Here is a 16,328-nt window from a genome sequence, read left to right as displayed (position 1 = left end):
CTCAATTTGTGATGCCCTGCGCACCCGCTTCGGGCACGGCGACACGGCAACGAGCTCTCGGTAGTGAAGTCGACCGCCGGAAGCCTGAGGATCGGAGCTCAATGTCGGCTTTAGCGGCGAGCGCCCAGTCACGCGAACTCTGCGGGTCATGGCAAGCAATGCCAGCAGTGCTGCTGTGCCCAAGAGCGTGCAATCTGTGACACGAAGACACGGCGCTCATGACTCGGGTCTGGACCATGGCGATGGAGAGCACAATGACTATGCCGCCGCCGAGAAGCGAATCACGGAGCTGTCTCAAGAGAATGCCCTGCTGGCGGAGAAGGCTACCGCTGCATGTACGTTCCCTCTCTCTCTGGCGGCACTGGGGCGAGCTCATTGTGCTACCACATACGCTCTCGAGGGACTGCTCATGGGACTTGCTAACTCATTCACTGTACAGCACTACGCTTCATCGACTACGAAAATGAGCTGCGGGTCTTGAGAGAGGCCCTGCGGCAGCAGCAACAACAACAGCAGAACCAGAAACAATCACACCAGCGTCCGACCTCCTCTTCCTCGAGCAAGTCCGATGAGCAAATTCACAGTGCGCCCGCAGCGGCACCGACGGACAGAATTGGTCTGTCACGTTTCGGCAGCTTCATGCGCAAGGCATCCGTCCCTTCCTCCAATGCCAGTGATACCACTCACGAGCAGCGCAACCACGAGCTCGAAGCCTCCCTGATCAGAGAGCAGACTGCACGCATTGCAGCCGAGACCAAAGTCAAGGAAATGAGCGCGGAAATAGAGGAATTGAGCGCCAGCTTATTCCAGCAGGCCAACGACATGGTGGCTGCGGAGCGCAAAGAGAAGGCTCGGCTTCAGGAAAGAATTGACGCACTCGAGCACACGAATAAGAAAGCCGATGGCGCTCTCGAGCAAGAGAACCAGAAGCTGCGCAACAAAGTGGAGGCGCTTGAGCAACGCGAAACGGAGCGCAAGCGGAGACTTGAAAAGCTGGAGAAAGCACAGCAACGGATCGACCGCGTGCGCTTCATGCTCAACCCAAGATGAAGGAGCGGGGAACGAACATGGGTAGACAAATGCGAGTGGTGCCTCGCGAACACGGAGCCTGCAACGCTCAGCCCACGAGACCACGAGAGTGGAGCCTTCGCTCGCTGAGCAATTGCTGTCTCATTTGGGAAATCGCAGGTGGCATGTTATGCCCACAAGCACAGCAAGCGATGAGATTATGCCGTTCGGCATACCGGCCAAGGGGCGAGAACCGGCCGAACACACGCTCGAATGACGCCTGAATCATTGATTCCCTGGATAGAGGGCGTGTGGCTTACTGGCTGGTTCGTGCGGCTTCCCAGTCTTCTATCGAAGCTGGCGAATTCGTGCCAAGCGTAGCGCTCTGAACGGGAACAGACACTGCACTCACGCACAAAACGCGTCACTGTGACTTTGGAGAGATATGCACGCTGCCACGGATGCATGTGCCCTGCACGCGCAGTTGGAGCGGAATGTCTTCCACGCGAGACACCTCGCGCAGATGCATTGTGCAAGGTGTCTGGACGACGGCAGTCGGGCTGCAACGTGGCACGATACTTTGAACGACAATACGCCGATCGCGCTTTGATGCTGTATATCAAGCATTATTGGCTTTTCGAAGCATCGCTCGCTGGCGCTCTACTGTGTGTGTCATGGCGGATCGAGAACCAACTGAGTGGTTGAAATTGCGAATACCGACAGCCTGGAAGCGAAGAGATCGCATCCGCCAAGGTTTGTGCTCTCACCTGCAACGACCGCAGCGGCTCCTTTCTTCCTCACCATGAGACACATTAGACCCCCAACACACCCCGTCACGACGTGGCAGTAGCCAGAACAGGTTGTTGCAGAATGCTGAGAGTCGCCAGAACCTGGTCCTGGTGATGAAAACGCGATACGGAGTCCGTTCCGAAGGAATCCAACACGGCCCAAGACCGGCTCAGCAGGACAGGACGGCGTCCGCACAAAGGTGGACCCGGAGTGGTGACGTCCGCGAGATATACATTCAGTGCTTCAGCAGCAGTCGCACCAACTCAGCTCGACTGGGGATCAAAGGCACTTCAGATCAGGCACAGGGTCCTAGACTGCCTGCCAAATGCCTGGCGTGCGTGGCCAATTTACAACAGCAATGGCGGCATATACTCGACCGTATCCACCGACGTTAGATGGCCTGCCCAACGAACTCAAGCTGCTGGTCTTTCTACATACCCCAATCAAAGGACTACTCAACTGCCGCGCGACGAATCGCAATATCAAAGCTTTCTTGGATGACCCGAAGAATCGCGAGAGACTTGCCCGCCGCCGTATATCAGCAAGGCTGGGAGACTTTGATCGTATCTGCGATGAAGTGATCAGAGCCGTATCAGAGCTCCCCTTCCTCGACGCATTGAAAGTTTTTCTGGACCACCGAGGCATTCAACAAGCCGAGGAAGATCGACAGGACGATGCGCACGCGTTCGCAGCTCGACGCCTGGCGCACACAGGCAACACGGACGAAGACGATCTTGACGACATGACCAATTTAGTGCGACAATTCATATATCTCCACCTCAGGAACAACGAGCCTCACTTGCTTGGCGGCATCGGTCGAATCGAAGTAAATATGGTCGATTTTATGGCGCTGGCAGAGGCAAGGGGCCGCAGACTAGGGTTCAGCTTAGCTGAAATACGAGGCATGGTAGACAAGATTGTCAGGACATCAGGAGGGTTCATCCAAGGGAGGACGAATCGCAAGAGTCGCAGTCTCGACGGTGGATTCCCACGTATTCCGTTAACTCCTCTGCACTGTACTGGGAAAACAAGGATTCGACAGGTGCGATTTCAGGGCTTTTGTACTGTGCTCGAGATGGTGCAGCTGCTTGACGTTCCGCACATTGGAGATGGCGGTGATTTCAGCTATTATACCGAGAGCACATGGTCATACCACATGTTGCAACAGAGTCTTTATGGACGACAGCTAAATCTGTTTGAGAAGGCAGCATTATTAGAAGAGATTGGCATTTATTGAGCATATTAGATCACATCACATGGAGAGAAAGCAAGGCCCAGGCGTATCCGCGGGAGCTTCGAAACTTTATTGTCGTCTCCAACCAGTACAACCACTGCGTCCAAATGAATGGCGCCACCAAACCAGAAACCTGGGGCTGAGACCTCATCTCAGCTCGCATCATCACATCTTCTCTCGCTGGTGTCACGTTCCATCCCATTCGATCAAGAAGTCAACGTTTCTGAATGCGTTGTGGCTGGCTGCCCGACGCATGCAGCCACGAGCGCGTCACTACTTCTTGCGGGCACAAATCACAACGCGAAAGATGTCTCTCAACGGCCAATGACACGGACCGACAACGGGTTTCCATGCATCGGCAGCCTTGAGCCTACTTTAACTTAAGCACCGTTGGCGATCCTCTGTTGCTACGATGGCCTCTACACCGAACTACTCCGTCGCTCTCACGAGACGATACGGCAACCTTCAGCCCGAGGTGAAGTGCTGTAACGATTGCAGGCTGCGAAGGAAGGCAAGTATTGGCAGATCGCTAATCAGACCACAGACATCTCGAAGCTAATTTGATACAGGTGGACCCGATTTCTGGATACTGTACACAATGCGCCGCTCGGCAGAGAAGTCAGAGAGAGTCGAGCAGTTCGACGTCGAGTGGAGAGAGCGACAGGACCATCATATACACCATCGATCAGCGGTCTGTTCAGCGCAATCAGTTGCTGTATACGTTCTTACAGTCCTACTTTCCTTCGGACCCGGAACCTGAAGTATGGCTTGCTCGTCATATGAGTCCGCTGCTTGTCTTGCCGGAGCTCGATTTATCCAGTCCTATGATGAGCGCAGCGATAGACACACTCTGTCTTGCCCATCATGGCAGGAATCAAAGAGATCGGCAACTAGTATATGCGTCGCAAGATGCTTATGGAAAAGTGTTAAGTTCCATGCGAAAGGCTCTGAGTGGCAAACCTGCGTCAAGAGCCACTTCGCGAGAAGTCATTGCCAGCTGCCTGCTGATGAGTGTGTACAATGACAGTATACCGGGATCATCGAGCTTCAACAACTATGCCACGCATCTCTTCGGAGCTGCGCAATATGCCCAGGCTTGCGGACCGTCTTGCTTGGATCCTTCGGAGCCGTTTGATCAGAAGTTGCTCATGTGGTTGCGGTTCCAATCCTTGTTCGTTTGTGTAGCGAGGCGAAAGACATTCTTCTGGAGCTCGCATGAGTGGAGGGCGATGGAGAGTCGTTTTGATCCCGGAGGCTCTCGGTCATGGTATCCTTTGCTAGTTCCACTGCCGGGTCTGTTAGAGCTCGCCGACCGATTGCTCCGTCAGCTTGGACGTGCGGCGCCGCAGGTCCGCGTTGCTTTGGACCTGTGTCGAGATCTGGACGTCTTCCGAGAGAAACACCATGAATGGGCTGAAGTTGATTTTGCCGGGAAGCCTGGTATTGTTTACGTGACAGACCCGGACGACTTCGACATGGAGATTGAAGAGCACCTTTTCATGACCACCAGCAGTACTTTCACATCCTTCTATGCGTTTCATGACGCGGCCCATGCCATGAGGTGCATGGTGTCTTGGTTCATGGCTTTGGTTTCTGACTGCACTCTCCTCCGCTTACTGGCGGCGTATCCGAGCGCCCCGGATTACATCAAACGCACTGCTAAGGAGGTTGAACAGAAAGCCTTTCAATCCGCTACTGAAATTTGTCGCAGTGTGTACTACTACAGCATGCTCAACTCGCTTGCGTACGCTCATCTGCTTTGTGTTGTCATCGATCTCGTTCAGGCCTTCTTTGAAGAGTTTGGCTCGGTGCGAGAGGCGGGATGGTGCCAGGCTTGTCTGATTGCTACGAACATGCGGATGCAGAGAGTGCAGCACCAGAGACATGAAACACTCTGCAGGGTCGGGGACTTGAACGGAGCATTCACGAAGGCTTGTCGCTATCGGACTATGCCGGTGGCCGCAACGAGTGAGAGCAGTATCCCGGGATGAGGACTGTCGTTCATGTTCGAGACCTTTGCCAGATTGTCATGGATGGACAGGTATCGGGATTTCGATCCGATAGAGCTTTACTGTGACGAGCCGTTCCATGGAGCTGGAGAAACCTACCCGAACGTCGGGATCAGCCTGAACATTCAGCGTGGCCTGTCCACCGGCTTGGAGAGAAACGATTCCGTCGGGCTGAACCCTGGAACAACCAACAGTCACTGCCTGAAGTTCCGACTTGGAATGGAGCTGGGTAGTCGATAGTCCGTCGGGTATCGAAGGTAATGCATACAACTGAGAAGCATGTAGCGCCCCAGTCGGGGACAGCACAACGTTAACACAGTATTGAATACAGTCGAAGACTCGAATTAAGGCGCGTCTTTCCAAACGCTTCTTGCCGTATCTCTCACAAGCAAAAACTTTTCCCACATCCTATCCATCGTCATATCCTTACCACCAGCAAGTGACGAGCTCGAAAAGCCACACTGTGGACTAATCGCCAACGAATCCAAAGCTTCCTCCTTCGAAACACCTTGACCCTTCGCAACCCACTCCGCAGCTTCCATAATCTTAGCCCTCAAATCCTCAGTCCTCTCCAACTCAGCCTTTTTCGTCGACACAAGTCCAAGTACCACATTCTTCCCCTTCGGAAGATACCTCAAACACTCAAACCCACCCGTCCTCTCCACATCATCAAATTCCATATAATAAGTATCATAATCCGTCTTCGTAAACAACTTCTCCGCAATTTTATCATACGATCCTGACACCCAATGCGTAGAACCACTCATATTCCCTCGACAGAGATGTGTTCCCATGTGTAAATCTTTTCCAGGCCGTTTTCGTAAGAAATGATTATGTGCTTCGAGATATAAATCTAGCAAAGCTTCTGTATCTACGCCATCTTTCTCGCAGCCGCCGAGGAAAAGTGAAGAGCAGAAATATGTTAGGTGTGGATCATCGACGCTTATGAAGCGGCAGCCTGCGTTGTAGAGGGCTTGGATCTCGGATGCGTACGCTTCGCCTAGTGCTTGGAAATATTCTGTATCGTTCCTGTACCCTGAGGCTGCAGTATACGCTGTACCAGGCTTGAGCTGGATATGCTGATAATTCGGCGAAGGCATTGTAATTTTGGCTTCTTTCCAGAGTTCCGGACTTAGACCTGATTTGAGGATTTCCCATTCTTCCAAGTAAGCGCTTTCTTTCCAGCGGATAGGACCTGTACAGACGATTGCGGCACGAGTTGTGGCGCCCATTTTTGCGAGACCGGTTGTGGTTGGGAAGTCTGTCCGGAAAGCATCTGGAATTTGGAGTTTCGGTTTGGGTGTCATACCCTCGAGCTTCTCGAAGAAGCCGCCATAGTAAATATGGCGAGTGTACTCTCCCGAGCAAATTGGTCTTACGCCAAGTTCAAGTTGTTTCTGGACGACTTCCTTAATGGCTTTCGCTTCGGCCTCTCTGATATTTCCGTCTTGTACAATGTCGTACATTTGAGAAGGAGAAGACAGGCTGGCGCGAGCTTCGAGAAGCTGTGCCGGTCTAAGCAGGGAGCCGATCTGGTCCATCCGGAATGGTGGAGCCATTGTGTACGATGGACGGACCAAATCTCTTGGAATTACAATGCGTTTGATTGCATGTACTACTACGCTCTATCGTTGTAATATGTAAGCTGATGTTGCCCCGCCCCAGCTATGCTATGTCCGACACCTCGGTCTTAAATACCAAACACTATTTCGCTGTCGGGAGTTGTAGCAACCAATGTCCGGACTTGCGTTGGGAGGGGCCTTAACTCGTAAGTCAGAAACCTTAGACTTCATCATCGCTTCTCTCAACTTGGTGCACGTCTAATGACCCCGGTCCCTACCGAGTTGTGAACAGCAAGATGGAACCTCACAAGGAACGACAATCGTTGCTCCCTCGCCGCGACCTTCATGATGCGACTATCCCGCTTCATAACACAAAGTGCCTTGAATACGCGGCATAAATGCAGAGTCACAAGCAGCGAGGAAGGACTTTAGCCCACCGGCAAAGCGTGCCGTGTTGATCACGTTTTCCATGTTACTGCCCGGCGAAAGCTTGCCTAGCGTTGCCTGGTCGAGATCCAGGCCCGCGTCTTGAATCGAAAGAACCAGGCGAGACCGAGTGCCCGAGTGCTTAATCGACTGCAAAGGCTACCAGAAGAAGATGAGCGCTCTTATCTCCGTTGTCTTTGGATCGACTCGAAAGGCAAAGCGATGACGTGCTCTCTTCGCTGTCTTTTCGAACATATCGGTCAGACCAAGGAAAACGAACTATATGTTCTCGTGGTTTTTGTGTAACCTCTCATGCCAGATCTGGCCCTGAGCAAGAACGAGTAGGGAGTGGAGTCGGGTGAACACATCGCGAGGATAGTCGTAGAAGGCGGTCAATGCCTCCTCTTCGTGAGTCTTCTTGATCTTGCCAGGCAATGCTGCGCTTGTCCCGCCGACATCCTTCGTCGGCATAACATACTGAACCAGGTCTGTGCCGAACTGATCGTCGAGGTCCAGGGTGAGGAGCTTTGTCCAGCTGGTCGATGGGAACTGGGTATTTCCGAATTGGCGGAATTCCACCTCACTGCCCCCCTTTCGCACGAGTACGATGTCAGAGTAGAAAAAGGACTCAAGAAATCCCCTTTCGGAGCCATGAGATAAGCGGGCGGAATGTCACGTCGTCAAGCTTCGAAAGTTCGTTGACCAAACGTGCAATGAGTGAGGACATCCGCGTCACCCGCAAGCCAGGAGCTGCTGATGTCGAGGACTGCAGGTGTGGTGAAAGCGCTATCGCCGCTATACTTGTCGCGTACCTTGTCAACAAACCTCAAGGATTGAGGCTGGAGGTCGGGTTGCATAGCTGCTATGAACTCTGCAAGAACTTGGCTGGGCTGAATCTGGGCCAGTTCTCCAGACAGCATCTTCCGAGCGAATTGGAGCGATAGATAGTGATCGTGGGACTCATCTCGTCCGTACGGCTCGTCGAAGCGCCAAACGTTGCCCTCATTGAGCAGCTGCAATTGATGCTCCGCACTGTTCGCAACGTCGATGAGTGCATATGACCAGCTCATGATATCTGTGCCGGCAGGTCGGACACGTGCAAGGCCACGGACGTACTCAGCCTCAAGGCAATATCCGTCCATGTAGGGACTGACGGCCGGCATCGTGTCATGGTCTTCGACTCCGAGTTTCACTACAGCTTCAGTCTGCTCGTCTGTTCCACGCATGACCACTGTTGAGGTCGCAATGTCTGATCGCTTGCGCTTCTGCTTCTTGAGGGGGCGAGTCTCGTCGATGCGGAAGTCACCATCCCCGTCAAGCTGAGCAGCAGGCACATTACAGTCAGTGGAAGCGATGGCAAAATCTGCGAGCTGCTCAACAGTCAGGTCTCCGCTGACTGCAAGCGAAGCTTCAGCAATTGCACGCTTCTTGAATCCATTTTCTCGTGTGATACGCAGAGATGGCGTCGGCTCTCCAATGCCACCGTTCTGAACTCGACTTGCGACTCTAGTATCATCACGAGTCTTCCTGATCTGTTTGGGACCTTGAGTATGTGGAGTTGCGAGCGTTACTCCTCCCTCAACACTGGCTTCGAGTCGCATGTCCAGAGCAACCCGAAACATGTAGGCCGAGAAACGCTGCTCGGGAAAGTCACGAGGACTCAGGAAGTCGAACAGGTCCTTCTTGATTTTGTCGCACATCCTCTCTCGTAACGGGCGGGTGATAGCGATGCTTTCCCGTTCGTTGAGAATATCATCGTATGCTTCAGGTTGCAGGCAAGTCTTGAACATACGATTGGCGGTACGGTATCGGTAATTCTTGTCGATCCAGGCCTTCAGGTGATCATGGCCCTCGCAGAATTTGTCCATGTCTGGAACAGAGACGACGAGTCCTTTTCGTTCTTGTTCATCGACATATGCTCGGAATTCTGCAAGCTGCACATGACCTGATTAGCACAATTGAATGACAAGCGAGGCTAAGTAGAGTGAAACGTACTGGAGCATGATAGCTCGCTGGCACTCGATAAACCCGCCCAATAGTCGACTTCTGCTTCTTCTTCGACTTCTTCTTGCGTGGCTTCGTTTGCTCGTCCGATGCTGTGATTGTCTACTTGGGATCCGCTACCGACTTCGAAGAGGAGGTAGTGTGTGTGGCGTAGTCGCTGAATCTTCGGGATACTGGACATCAACACACAAGGTCACTATGATTTCTAATAAGTGGTGCCGCCGACCTCGTGGAAAGGCTGCCAGGTGTTGCCACAGGCAATAGCTCTTGGGATTCCATTTCACCAATTGCGTGCGGCTTATGCACAACATGACCTGTCACCGATCCCCCATTCACGCAGCCCTCACAGTATCGCATTCGAGAGTCCAAGCGCGGTATGACATATGTGGTAGAAATCCAAACGAAGAGGTTCCAGCAGGCACTCAAAAAGACAATGTCCGCGAGTAGGACTCCGAAGAATATGGACCACCCACCCTTAGACTTTGGTACGGAGCACAGGTATTGTGCGAAGAGTGTGGTGCCAGTCGCTCTGGTTGCCGAAGCAAGTTGGTCATTTGGATCGTACCGCTGCGCGACGGTGCCTTTGTTCTGGCCATCAGAAGCTGCGTCCAGATCGGAGTCAACGATTGACTGCAAATAGTCAATTCCTTCGGCCATCAGCAACGCATTCGTGTCATTTCCAGCGCCGAAGTCTGAGAGGAGAAGAGAGTAAAACGTCTTGCCGAAAGCGTCAATAGAAGTGCTGATGTTGGGAAGCTGGTAGTTGCCGCCGCCGGTCGTCCACTGCTCTAACCAGTCTTGCATCGTTTTGTTTGTGTTGTCGCTTCCAGGATTCATGAAGGAAAGCCCTCCTTGGTCGGTTGAGATACCAACATCTGCATCAAAGAAAGTCATCTTTTTGTAGTCGGTCTCCTCCAGGTTGCGGGTAAGCGTAACAACGCCTGCTCCCCACGATTCGGTGTTCGAGGTTCCGGGGACCGAATATGCCATGCCTGTTGCTATCTGCCCATACCACGACATGGCTATCTGGATGCCATACCACATGTTGACGTTGCCTGTGGTATTCTGCGTCAAGAAGCCATCGGTGATACGTCGCGCATCCCTCGCAGGTGGAAGTTCGAGGGCGAAACTGGCGTCGACGACCCCCTCTCCCGATTCAATCGAGCAAGAAACGGCCGCTTGTGCATTCGTGGCTCCCCAACTCCAGAAGTTCTTGGCTTGTCGACTGTTGTCCCGTCTGGCAAGATTGATGGAGATTTCGGTAACCTCGCAATCGCGGAGCGTGACGTTCTTGTAGGATGTTGAAGATAGAACCTCATAATTGGCGGCGCTGTAGTTCCCGTTTCGTAGGCTGTCCAGCGTGTAGACGAAGCCTCTATTTGTCGTCAAGTATCGGGTGCCGACTGTTAGCAAAGCCGGTTGACATTTTGTCTCCATGCTGTTTAACCATGAAAATGGCTGTCTCTGGAACCATCTCTTTGAGCTATTGCTCTCTGTTTCGTTTGGGTTGGTGGTGTACACGGACTCCAGCTGGTAGGCATTGCTGGCGACGGCAACGAAGGAGAAGAGGACGGTCAAGACCAAGCCTCCCACAATGATAATCCACGTGAAGATCGGACTGGGAAAAGGTCGCGATAGTGGGTACTCGAAGAACGAGTTCCCAGACTTCGCGCGCATGGCTAGAACTTGCTTGACGGAAAGAGAATAGTGCCCAGGTACCTTTTGTAGGGATGTGCAATGGAAATATGTACCTACTCGGGGATGTTCAGTCTATTTGAGCTGAGTTCGGCGATATTCTATAGCGCATGTTGGTAGTTGAGTTGTCTATGCAGGTTGGGGCTGAAGAAGAAGCCCTGATCCTTCGCGCAGAACCCTTGAACACGCCGTGCCACGCGATTTGCGCCGCGCGCACCGCAGCACGTCGCGAGCCGAGGCACACACTGTCTGCCGTGTGATGGCATGCATCGTTGGACGACAGCGACGTTACCTCTGTTGTTGCGTCGAAGATTGGTGTGAAGAAGACGAGGAGTCCCTTTCCCAACGGAGCGACAACCAGGAGCACTGCCAAGCCGCAAATCGCCAGGAGAGAAAGGCTAAAATGTGCGCCACCGCGCGACGGACCCAATGACAAGCCTCCCTCGGCTGGACGCTACCGTGGCATGTGGAATGGCGTAGACCAGAAGTGGGCGCGCTTCGGGGGAGATGGGGCGCTACTCTGCCTCGACCAACATTTGTTCAGTGTCGTCTCCCTAATACTACCGCACCCTCACTCGTTCATGCCCGCCGCAGTCCTTCGTTGAACAGTGAGCCCGCGCACGGCCAGTCCCAGAATGGCGCCCATCGTGCGGAATATCATCTTTTTCATGGGGGCGGTCGTCATCCTGGCCGTCCTCTACTCCTCCACATCCATATCTGGCGCGACGACGAGATGGACAAATCCAGCGTTAGGTATATCGGCCCTGAAAGAGAAATTTGGCGATCTACTGCCAGAGGCCGGCGTTGACCCTCTCGCAGGGGATGCTTCCGCGGCGAACCCGCCGAGTGCTGCGTTGGGTGTGCCGGACGATAGCATCAAGAAGGGTGATGCGGACAAGAAGGTCGACGAGGGAGTGAAGCCGGAGGATAAGAAAGAGGACGACAAGAAGGAAGGTGACAAGGAGGGCGACAAGAAGGAAGGCGAGGAGAAAGAGGAGAAGAATGGCATGGAGAAGGCGCTCGAGGAGAGCAAGAACTCCAAGACCGAGTTCAATGAGGTCAAGTACGCCTTTCAATACGATCTCGACCAATTCCAAATGCCCAAGTACAACGCACGAGACCTACGACGATATATGCCGGTGAACTGGCAAGGGCCAGGACGACATGGCTACTGCACATACTACTCCACCAGGAATGCTACGCTGCACGATCCTTACTTCCTGGCCGCTCTCCAGTTGACTTACCGTCTGCTCTGGGACTCGAAGTCAAAATCTGAGAAGTACCCGCTGGTCGTCTTCGTCGCTCCGTTCACCCCAGACGAGCATCGCCATATTCTAGAGGCCGCAGGCGCCATTGTTCGGGAGCTGGACTTGATTGAGTACCACCCAGACAAGGCCACTTTCGCACGCTGGAGAGATCTCTTTTCCAAGATCAACATGTGGGGCCAGACGGACTTTGAGCTTCTGGCTTTCCTCGATCTCGACGCTTTCCCGGTGCAAAACATCGACGGCATTTTCCACATCGCAGACAGGCAAGCCTGTAAACCCGAACTATTACCCAAAGAAGACAAACTCCACCAGAAAGAGATCTGCGACTACGTCTTCTCCGGAACGTCAGTAGGAGGCGGATACAAGGAAGTCAACGTCGGAGTCGTAGTCTTCAACCCCAACGAAGCGATGCGCAACCGACTCCTGCGCGAGAGCTTGCACACGGACAAATGGGACAACTTCATGGCCGAGCAAGCCTTCTTGAGCTATGCCTTCTCAAGCGATGGACCATTTCCAGCCTCCGAAGTCGATCGCACATGGAACGGCTTCTTCCCGCAGGACGACGAAGGGCCAAAGACTGGCAAGTTAAAGATCATCCACGAAAAGCTGTGGGCACAGAATGACCACTTGAAATGGGCGAAGAAGTTCTGGGATGATGAGTGGAAGGCGATGTTGAAGCTGTACAACAGTAAAAAATTCGTGGAAACGAGACAGAAGGCTGGCAAGCGGCCGTTCTAGAGAAACTGTATATGACGGACCTTCGGACCATGTATTAGCATTTGCGAGCGTTTTTGTGTACAGAATACGTGCAGGGTTGGGCAGCATTGGGCATGATACCAGTCGACGACATTACAAATTCATTGAAACTTCATCATCAGTGCCCATGAGGCATGCACCTGCTCTCAGCATCGCCAAATCGCAGTCGTACAGATTCATTCATGTCGTTGCTTCACTTGAGACTCTTGGTCAAGTTAAGCTCATAGTTCTGGACCAAGCCAAGTTCATGCTCTGTCCCGCGCCGACTTTCTCCCAAGCACCATGATCAGTAATACTTCGATCTCGGTGGTGGCGCCCCGCGATTGTCGTAATACACTTCCTCCCTGTAATATGGCTGCCGCGCATACACATCAGCCGGTGGCGGTGCAGCAATCCTCCCCACACTCCGGCTTCTCGTCCGTCTGTATCCATCGACCGGAGGCACAGATCGACTCCGCGACCTGGTCCGACTGTGGTGTCTCGGTGGGACATACACCTCTTCTCGAATGACTCTTGACTGGCTTCGCCGGCGATGGCGTTTCCTGAGAGAAGGCGTTTCGAGGATGATGTACCACGCGTGAAGGATTCCGGGAATCCATCCTAGGATACAGAGGAGGATGTTGAGCAGTACATGGCCGCTGCAGCCGCGTCGAATGATGACTGGTAGTGGCGGGAGGAAGATGGCGATGATGGCGAGGATGGTACCGCCCTGCAAAGTGGTCAGAGTTGTCTGAAATAATCACCCAACGGAAGAACTCACCAAGACCATTTTGATGGCTCACGCTGCAGATGACAGTGATTTGATGACTTGGAGTGCGCGCGGATTATGCTGCTGCCTAGCAGTCTTCAAATCGTTCTCTTGATTGACAGTCGTTACTTCCTATGTCGTAGCCGCAATAATGTTGAGCGCAGAAGGTGGACAGAGTGAGACATCATCGACAGAAAGACAACGCGAAACGATGAAAAGAAGTGGCCGTGGGCGCATTCTTATGAATGATTTTGTGCCATCGCAGCTGACCTGCTACCTCATTCACTGCTCACTTACACATGGATGCACTGCATTCGGAACGTGCAAGCTATGACGTTGATCGGGGCGCAAGCTGTGCAAGTTCGCATTGACGACCTCCTCATCCCTGCCGGGCCAAGAGGACGAGTCAAGCGGATCGAAAAGAGGCCGCCCAGTTCCGGTGAGATGAAAGGTACTTGAGGTGAGGAGTAGATAGTGATGGTACTCTGGAGCTATGTAGCTACGGCTGGTTGCCTCAGCCTTGCCCGGACTGAGCTGCTCATGTTCTCGACGGCCTCGAATCGGGCCCGAATTGCATGTTCGTGGTATCGTTCGAAGGCACGATACTGATGTGGCCTCATAATCGGGCGTGCTTTTCATCGAAGGCGTCGATAACTTCGCCTCTCTTGGGACTCATTCCTGCGATTCCAAGCTGTATTGAAGGACTCCATTCTCACCGGGCCCGATGGCAGGCTATCGTCATCGAGCAGCGAAACAGAATCGTCTGCTTGAACGATACCGGATCTTGACCAAGTGTTCCTCCTACTCGTGAAGTCTTCGGAGATTGATCGTGCTGCTGATGCTTCTGACTTCTTCCCGAGCTTGGCCTTGCCAGCCCAGTCGCTCAACAGTGCGACAGCATTGGCGACCCGCGCCATGTTCATTTCAGGGTGACGCGTCTCCAGGACGCGCTCCATCTCACTCCAATCTCCCACGATCATAACGATGTCTGAATTGTCTTGGAGACGCGCGAGCGAGGGCCTGCGTCCGCGTATAACAGTTCCTTGGCTTCCGCTTTGACGCTATCCTCCAGACACAAGAATAGATCCAAGACAAAGACTCCTAAGGGAATATGGCGCATGGGTCAAAGAGCCGCGATACGATGAGACAATGCAGCAATTTCGAGACGTATCATGGCACTGTCTTTCATGTAAGGGCTCACTGCAACATGGCGCATAGTGTCTTGCTTGTCGTCACCTGGACCAGAAACTCATCCAATGACTAGTCAGACCTCATCAGCACATGCAACAAAATGTTGTGTGATAGCAGATGCTTACCGAGAGAGTATTCTCAGCTTCGTCCCGCGCAACTGGGCGGCTCGTAGCTTTGGGAAGGCTTGCCACAATTTGGAAGTGAATATTTGTTGGTTTTACTGATCCACGCTATGTCGAGCAGCAACTGCAGCGCATCATCTTTTCAACTCCAAGTGAACTGGTATTGTCCTTGCAGGTTCATCGCGTGCAGCTCCACGAGTTCCTGCTCATCTGTTTCCCTGCAGACAGAAAGTGAGCCATCACGTTCAGTGAGACTAAAGTCAGGACAAGACTCACATTCGTCCACGCATCCCAAGCCTTCAACACACAAAGATAATACATCTCAGCATCATGCTCTTACGATCACAGGAATCTCAACCATCGAGGTCCCAGTACAACGCTACCGCACTCACCTTATCCCCACCCACATACTCCTCGGAGTACTCGTCCAGTTCTGCTCCCAGGTCACTCATCATTGACAGCTCTAGCCACCGCGCATAATTTCCATCTCCTACGCTACCGCCCACGACTGCTTTGCCCACTCCTCTAACCCCTTCCAGTAATTTCAGAACCGTAAAATCACAAGTCCCATACGAGGGCTGAAAGACTTCAATCTCCAAATACTCCAGCCCCGTAAAGCACTCCGTGGCCTGCTCTTTGGTATACCTCGAATCAATATCCAATCTCACATGAAAGAAGAACCTCTTGATCAGCTTCGTCACACTCGGGTACAGCACGGGGGGAAGCGTAGTTTTATTATTCGGCAATTTGAACAGCAAAAAGGCAGGTAACGTCGTCAACAGATTCGCATGCGCTAAGAAGGTATTCTCGCCGTACAGAATCGGCGCGGCTTCGGCGTGGACTTGCTTGCACGTGCGGAGAATGTTGGCGCAGAAGCGGTCGTGGGGACGGCGGCGTTGGTGGAGTGGATAGCGGATGTCGTGGATCAGAAGCAATTCGTAAATGGCGTTGCGGAGCTCGGAAGGGAGGGAGAGGAGCGGGGAGGACTGCTGGTTCGCGACGTTGTGGTGGTCCACGGGTGTGATAGGGGCTGGGGGTTGCTGGTCAATCAGGATCATTGTGGTCGGTGGTAGATTACTAGGGAGAGATGTGGGAGGAAGGAGACAATGAGGAACGTCTAGGTGGTGTGAGAGGGAGTCGCGTGCGACAAAGTGTTCCGCGCCATTTGTTCGGCACTGATAAGCTCTCTAGAGCTTGTTGCTCGGGCGGTGGGAGGTACTTCTGGCGTGCTGCCGAAAGGAGGTGTCGCTCGAGAGAGTGATGACGAGCAGCTTGCCGCGCTTCGTCACCTCGACACGGGCCACGTCCTTCCGAGAGACAATGTATGCTAACTACTGTAGAGCGTACCATAATGTCAAGTGCACTAGACAGAATGTGGAGAGTGCAAAAGCCGTTGCACGCGTCGCGATCAATAATTTTCGATTTTTCACTGTTTGTCGTTGCTCATGTACATGCTTGTTGACCAAATTTACACACCGCCTCCCGATTAACGTCTCTCGTATGCAGAATCCAATGC

General features: G+C 53.0%; 8 protein-coding genes across 9 annotated transcripts; 4 read left to right on the top strand and 4 right to left on the bottom strand.

The window, feature by feature from the left end:
• Positions 1-148: 148 nt before the first annotated feature.
• On the top strand, positions 149-1,050 carry CKM354_000936700 (uncharacterized protein; the record flags this gene model as incomplete). Its single annotated transcript, XM_044804786.1, has 2 exons — positions 149-335; positions 440-1,050. The coding sequence occupies 2 exons, from the start codon at positions 149-151 to the stop codon at positions 1,048-1,050; spliced, it is 798 nt and encodes a 265-aa protein (XP_044660721.1).
• A 1,072-nt stretch (positions 1,051-2,122) lies between these two features.
• CKM354_000936600 (uncharacterized protein) lies at positions 2,123-3,034 on the top strand (the record flags this gene model as incomplete). Its single annotated transcript, XM_044804785.1, has 1 exon — positions 2,123-3,034. The coding sequence occupies one exon, from the start codon at positions 2,123-2,125 to the stop codon at positions 3,032-3,034; it is 912 nt and encodes a 303-aa protein (XP_044660720.1).
• Positions 3,035-3,443: 409 nt separating this feature from the next.
• CKM354_000936500 (uncharacterized protein) lies at positions 3,444-5,022 on the top strand (the record flags this gene model as incomplete). The annotated part of the gene is made up of 2 exons (XM_044804784.1): positions 3,444-3,542; positions 3,601-5,022. 2 exons carry the CDS (start codon positions 3,444-3,446, stop codon positions 5,020-5,022), a joined length of 1,521 nt encoding a protein of 506 aa, XP_044660719.1.
• Positions 5,023-5,384: 362 nt separating this feature from the next.
• Positions 5,385-6,599, bottom strand: CKM354_000936400 (uncharacterized protein; the record flags this gene model as incomplete). Its single annotated transcript, XM_044804783.1, has 1 exon — positions 5,385-6,599. The coding sequence occupies one exon, from the start codon at positions 6,597-6,599 to the stop codon at positions 5,385-5,387; it is 1,215 nt and encodes a 404-aa protein (XP_044660718.1).
• Positions 6,600-7,307: 708 nt separating this feature from the next.
• CKM354_000936300 (uncharacterized protein) lies at positions 7,308-8,896 on the bottom strand (the record flags this gene model as incomplete). Of its 2 annotated transcripts, XM_044804781.1 has the most annotated exons (2): positions 7,308-7,619; positions 7,841-8,896. In XM_044804781.1, 2 exons carry the CDS (start codon positions 8,894-8,896, stop codon positions 7,308-7,310), a joined length of 1,368 nt encoding a protein of 455 aa, XP_044660716.1. The 2 variants fall into 2 exon arrangements, with proteins under 2 accessions (XP_044660716.1, XP_044660717.1); XM_044804782.1 differs by lacking the exon at positions 7,308-7,619 and having other exon boundaries at positions 7,709-8,896.
• A 316-nt stretch (positions 8,897-9,212) lies between these two features.
• CKM354_000936200 (uncharacterized protein) lies at positions 9,213-10,709 on the bottom strand (the record flags this gene model as incomplete). The annotated part of the gene is made up of 1 exon (XM_044804780.1): positions 9,213-10,709. The coding sequence occupies one exon, from the start codon at positions 10,707-10,709 to the stop codon at positions 9,213-9,215; it is 1,497 nt and encodes a 498-aa protein (XP_044660715.1).
• Positions 10,710-11,362: 653 nt separating this feature from the next.
• Positions 11,363-12,733, top strand: CKM354_000936100 (uncharacterized protein; the record flags this gene model as incomplete). Its single annotated transcript, XM_044804779.1, has 1 exon — positions 11,363-12,733. One exon carries the CDS (start codon positions 11,363-11,365, stop codon positions 12,731-12,733), a length of 1,371 nt encoding a protein of 456 aa, XP_044660714.1.
• Positions 12,734-14,134: 1,401 nt separating this feature from the next.
• On the bottom strand, positions 14,135-15,870 carry CKM354_000936000 (uncharacterized protein; the record flags this gene model as incomplete). The annotated part of the gene is made up of 5 exons (XM_044804778.1): positions 14,135-14,519; positions 14,701-14,759; positions 14,816-14,920; positions 15,089-15,109; positions 15,205-15,870. The coding sequence occupies 5 exons, from the start codon at positions 15,868-15,870 to the stop codon at positions 14,135-14,137; spliced, it is 1,236 nt and encodes a 411-aa protein (XP_044660713.1).
• Positions 15,871-16,328: the final 458 nt, after the last annotated feature.

The sequence above is a fragment of the Cercospora kikuchii genome (assembly GCF_019650295.1).
Source record: "Cercospora kikuchii DNA, contig_00006, whole genome shotgun sequence".
Classification (NCBI taxonomy): domain Eukaryota; kingdom Fungi; phylum Ascomycota; class Dothideomycetes; order Mycosphaerellales; family Mycosphaerellaceae; genus Cercospora; species Cercospora kikuchii.
This window is presented reverse-complemented; position numbering and strand designations above follow the sequence as displayed.